General features: G+C 36.2%; 1 protein-coding gene across 1 annotated transcript in view; it reads right to left on the reverse strand.

Annotated features, from left to right (window-relative positions):
* HL (HAL2-like protein) overlaps window positions 1-4,970 on the reverse strand; it is a 124,163-nt gene extending 119,193 nt beyond the window's left edge. Inside the window, exon 1 of the mRNA XM_089396671.1 lies at window positions 4,312-4,970. Within this exon, the coding sequence (XP_089252797.1) occupies window positions 4,312-4,765 (454 nt within the window). The 5' untranslated portion in view covers window positions 4,766-4,970. The remainder of the gene's footprint in view (window positions 1-4,311) is intronic.
* Window positions 4,971-6,000: the final 1,030 nt, after the last annotated feature.

The following is a 6,000-nucleotide window of genomic DNA, read 5'->3' on the forward strand; positions in this document are numbered from 1 at the left end:
ATGGTAGAAGAGATACACACTTGACTTCAAAGGTTGACCCCCTCTCTCCTTTGCCCAATGGCAAGCTCTTGAAGCACTGAAGCTCTTTCCCATGAACACGGCTCCAGAGCATTCTATTTCCTTTTGACATTATGTCAGTTGCTTTTAGATCTAGTGGTCAATTCGGTTTGCTGCCTTTACAAGAGTGACCTTCAGACTCCTACTTTGAATTGCCATTTGTGTAGTAAGAAATCCCGTTGACCTAGGTTTTGGTCATTTGTTGGACATTTAATAAGCTTATCTTATCTTATGCCAAAATTTGATTGGATTGGATTCTAAGGCTCTTCTCAGAAATATCAAGATAAAATGGGCTTTTCATATTATGACAATACTATGAAGTTGGCTCAAAGTACCAGAAGTTAGGTTCTAGATTTTATTCAATTTTCTATTATTGGCATTAATAGAATGATTTATTGATAGGCTACAGTAGGGATGTGTTCCATGAAGAGAGTATCCCATTTAACACTAATCTCTCCACCAATGCATATTCTATGATAGACCATTGGCCATGCTTGAAATTGAGACTATCTATGACTAGCTCCTTAGGTCAATACCCACCTTATTTGAGTTGGATAGTCAAAACTTGTGTCAAAGCTCTTTGTAGTTGATCCATTCCCTTTTGGGAAGTCATAGCATTGTACGAGGGGATATCACCCAAAGAGAAGCCATTTTAGGCCAAAATTATCGTCCAATAGATGGAAAGATCATCGAAAGATTAGCTAGTTCTAAAGTTGTTACCATTTCAGAGTCCAACACGTTCCATATGCTTCCAAAAACAAAAGCCTTTTACTGTGACTGGTGCCTAGATTGTCATGAGGTCAGGAAACTCAACCCCTTCCATTCTAGCTGAAAAAATGGAGTGCCTCCTGAGATATTAATTAAAGATCTTCCAGTTTTCATGCCCCCTCAATGGATCTAATGATCCATTTGGCCTAAGTTACCTAGTTTGCATTCATTTTTTATTTGGGGATAAAGGAATTAGAAAAAAGCTAGCCATGCAAAAAATAAATAATAAAATTGGCCATCAAGTTCAATAAAGATAATTTTGTGAATTCCATCATAACTTCATGTATTCAAACAAAAAACAAATACAAATATTTTTTAACTTCAGATTAAACCCAAAAACTATGACAAATTAGTTATTGGGTAGGAACCAGATGTGGTTGAACAACAATTTCCACAACGGCTAAGGTTTACCCTAGCCATCACCACCACTGTTCTAGGAAACTCTGATGCAGGTCCCACCCTAGAGGAAGTTGAAATCACTGCAAAGGAGTTCTGTTTGCTCGCTAAAGCCAGGTGCCATCATTGATCTGCGCTGGAGTAGGCCAAAATCGCCAGTCTACTGGCTAGAGTACCAAGAGATGCAATAACCCCCATTGGCTAGAGTTTTCTAGTGTCATTTTGCTTGGGAAGATTGTTTTCTAGTGTCATTTTGCTTGGGAAGACTGTTTTCCGCAAACATTGGGAGTTGAACAGACTCTAGTCATTGGTTGTTACTAAAGAAGGGATATCACCATCCCTTGCAGCGATTGGGCCATAAGCTATGGGAGACGCCTGAGGGAAACAGAGGCATTCAACATACTAGTTTAGTCACTAATTCCAAGCAAATGAAATCAGCATCAACAACATTTTCTAAAACTACTGGAAGCCATCCCTCAACTAGATCTCCCATCTCTACAGCCGAGTAGGAAAGCCCTCCTTCTATCTAAGTGAGATTTGGTTGGAAAGTTTGCAGGCCTCTGGCCCAATCCCAAAGCTATGGAGACATGGGTAGCAGAACAATGGTCCCCAAAGATATATGGACAACTCTAGGCCATACTTCATGGGATCCAAGGGAATGTTTCTATCCCCATGGACCTTGACTTCAATCCAGAACACGTGATTACAGCAGCCCCAGTGTGGGTCAGTTTAACCCAACTCCCATTAATTTTCTAGGACAATTGCTCCCTTAGTGAGATTGGAAACAAGCTGGGTCATTTCATTGTCTGCGAAGAACCAAAAGGGAATTTATATTCTTGTGTGAGAAATTGCATGTAGGTTTAATTTGGAGAAGGGACTCACATAAGCTTTGCAAATCAATATAGATGGCTGGAGCCACCATTAAGAACTAGATTATGAGCAGATTCCATTGAAGTGCATGGCTTGTCATGCTTATGGACATTTTGCTAAAAACTGTCCAAAAGTCCAGGAAGAGCAACCTCCTTCAAGGAAACAGTTAAGGAAGGAACCCAAAATCTAGATGGTTCCAAGCAAGCATAAGAAATTTTCAACATAAGGGGCCATCACATCCAAAGCCATCACAAGAGAGTCTGCCCATGTCAAGCAACAACAAATTTAAAGTTCTAAGGAACTTAGAGGGCTCAGTAAATCTTGAAGATACAGAGAAGGATGTTGTAGATGAACAGACTTTAGATCTGAACTCTGGACCAGCTCATCCTAGTAATGGTACAGACTCATCCCTTGAGGATCTAGTGGTTAATGCCCAAGAAGGAAAGTAAGCAAAAGAAGAAGAGGAAAATGAAGAAGAAACAGAGTCTAAAGAAGAAGATAAGGAAACGGAGGAGGAAGAAAGGGACATAGGTCAGAAAGAGGAAAAAGAGGCAGAGCCTGAATCCTCTAAATCCTTCTCCTTTGCCAAAGTTATGAAGATGGCTCCAGATTCCTCCCCTCCTCTTAAGGGGAAGGAAGTCCAATTGGGACCAGATATCTCAAAAGGTAGAAATGAATATTCACCTGAGATGTCAAGCAATACTTGACTTGCACCTGAGATAGTTATGCTCTGTTTATGTATTTCACTTCGTAGTCAATGTGTAAGAATCTGCCCATGTACTCAGGAAACTGATATGAAAAGCTCATGTAGGAAAATTCACTTTCTTTCCCCACTGTTCCATGAAGGGAGGTTAGAAATCTGCAAGATTTCCAATCAGCACTATTTGTACGACTGCTGTTAGCTATGCCACAGCTTTTTTATAATAAATTATTTTTCGATTTCAGTAAAAAAAAAGCCAAACTAAAATTCGATTGAAAACATTCATATAAGTCTGTGTGGGAGTTTTTGCTTTTATATTTTTAACATTTAACAAAAAAACTAATCTTAACATTTATTTCTCAAATTTATTTAAAAAAAAACTGCACGGTCAGTTAACTTTGCCATTGAGTTAGTCACTGCTAGAGATTCAACGAACTTCGATTTTTTTTTAAATCATACGGATAACTAAGCATTTGGTGCAAAGAGTTTCTCATTGAATACTGATATATGTGATCCCCAAGGCTCTAAGATCTACGGGATACACAGTTAGTGTTTGTGTTAGAATTCAGTGACAATAAAGTATGGAAAAAAATTGTCGGTGCATAAAAAATATGATAAAATTCATTAGCAAGTTCAACAAAGAGAATTATGCACATTTTGTTATAACAACATATTGTCAAGGGAAAAAAAATACAAATATTTCGTATAGCTTAAAATTGGATCCAAAAATTTCTCAAATTAAATGTCAAGACTGAAAAAAATTTAAAATATTGTTCAAAGACAATCCATGATCGACTCATATATTGTTCAAAGATTCCCATGTTGATTTGTGGCAATCAAATTCATTGAATCTGGCAAATTTAAACACCAGTGCTTGAGATTCAGTGAATTTCAAGTTTAGGGTAAAAAAAATACCTAATGAGGTGACTATGCTAAACGTGCCCATGCCTATTTGTTGCTGGGAAGATCATAAGAGTTCTTGATAATCATCACAATCTAGCCAGTTATGACTTGATCAGAACCTTCAGAAGCACATTCACCTTTAATATATCATGTGGGCAATAACAGTGGTGTTTACCTAACCTAATGATGTAGCCCATGCCAGAGCTTACGACAAGAATAATTGAGAACCAGTATATATATACAGGTGTTTATTATTATATTCATTCACAGATACAGAGATCACACAAATGGCATGCTTACTTAATATTGTTGCTGCTGGACTTATTCGGAGCAGTGCAATATTATCATCATTATGATGCCTTGGAGGTACGCTCCTCATCTATATCGGCAAAATTAGTATTATTGTACTATTTTGGGAAACTATACGTTCCAAGAATGTCAAAGAACAGCCCGTTTGAAGAAGGAAATTTCAGATACATAACTTATGCTTATAATTCTGATGAACTCTCTCTTCCTATGAAGCATTAGGCATGAAGAAAAATCACAATGGAGGTGAAACTAATTATGCCGAAGAAATTATTGCTAACAAAACCAGATAAATCAGCTAAGGATCGTACCTGCCACTGTAACGAATGAGTTATCATCTTTGGAGTTAACTCTTTCTTCATTTTTGAGGAGGCGATCCTGAACACGCTGGCAAAGTACACAGGCCAACTGTACTGCCTTCACTGCAACTTCAAGCTCCCTGTCATACTTACCTCCCACTTTTAGGGCAGGCGCCCTTATGTCCAGGATGGGTTCTCTTAAATCAGTCGAGAACTCTATGGCGGGACTCTCAGATTCTTCTTCCATGCTCAATTCTTGCAAATTGGAGGCCCCGCTAATACTTCTACAGCAAATTGCCTTGTTGTCTGTGAACAAAGCTATGTTGTTACTAGACTTTTGGAACAGCAATGGATGACCCAACAGTTTCTTTCTCTGCAGTGAAGGATATGAGCAGCGCCCACTTTGGTTTTGGAAGAAATATTTAGACCCAAGTGAAGAATTTGAGAGAATGGTTGCGGTGGCCATCGCCTTAGCTAGTGCCTAAATTTATGTGGGCATGCCAACTGAGGAATGCTTTGAACAATGTTTGGAAAAATTGAAATCAAACTTTCGTAATTATGAGATAAAAAAGGAGGGGAGGGGAGGTGTGGTCACCATCTAATCTCATGACAAGATACTGCATTGGTTTTGAGATTGACTAAAAGATTTTGTGGCTCCTTCGACAAATGTAGGGGTTAGTGGAAGAATGTTCAATGTGGTGGCCTAAGTGGGCGTACTTGTCTGTGAGGAAAGGAAACATTGGTTCCATGGCATACGTAGATTGACATGAGCAATGATGTCAAAGAATATCTATTGAGCAGCAAAGGGCATATACAACTAAAGGTTTATAATGAATTTTAATGAAAAATTGGTGAAATTATTATAATTAATATAGAATTATTTTAAATATGAATTCAACGTGAGTTGATAGAGATTTAATTTTTTTATTTTTAGATTTTTTTAATTAGTTAACAGGATTAAAATTGAATTTTTTTTTTTTACTTTTTAGATTTTTTAATTAATTAATATGATTAAAATTTCAATTTTAATGATAAACGAACAACAACATTACACATTATCATAAACCTCTTAACCCAATCAATAAAATTATCAAAAATATAAATAATATATTATTAAAATATATTTAATTCATTTAAAAATATATATATCAAAGTTTAAATAAATAAAACTATTTTTAAAATATGAGATAGCAATGGCAATGATAGGATTTCATTGTTTTATATATTCAACCATATGGTGGTAGTTTGAAATTGCAATCCATTTTGAGACTTTAGAACATTCATAATGATTGTGAATGTTTATATTTTTGTTTATCTTTATTAGTCATTACACTAGTCTTTGGCTTTAGTGTTAAATATTTAATAAGAAGTTTATATTTATTTATTTTGTGTATCTTTATTAGTTATTGCGAGGGTCTTTGGCTTTAGTGTTAAATATTTAATAGGTTTATATTTATTCAATATCATATGGTAGGCTATGCATGTCCACACCGCTTCAATTTAAAGGTTAATTATAGTGAGTGTTCGCTCGAGGGTGGGGCCTATCCATAAATCCCGGGAATATTGTTTGAGCAATTAATGCTCGACATATTTTTTAAAGGGTGAATTATAGAATATGTTTTCAAATAATATTTTAATCATAGGTATATATGTGGAAGATTGTGTTGTGAATGTTTGGTTCAATGACATCACAATGCATCA

Source organism: Pinus tabuliformis, chromosome 1_2 (assembly GCF_031772625.1).
Source record: "Pinus tabuliformis cultivar Carrire ecotype Pingquan chromosome 1_2, CPIR1, whole genome shotgun sequence".
Lineage (NCBI taxonomy): Eukaryota > Viridiplantae > Streptophyta > Pinopsida > Pinales > Pinaceae > Pinus > Pinus tabuliformis.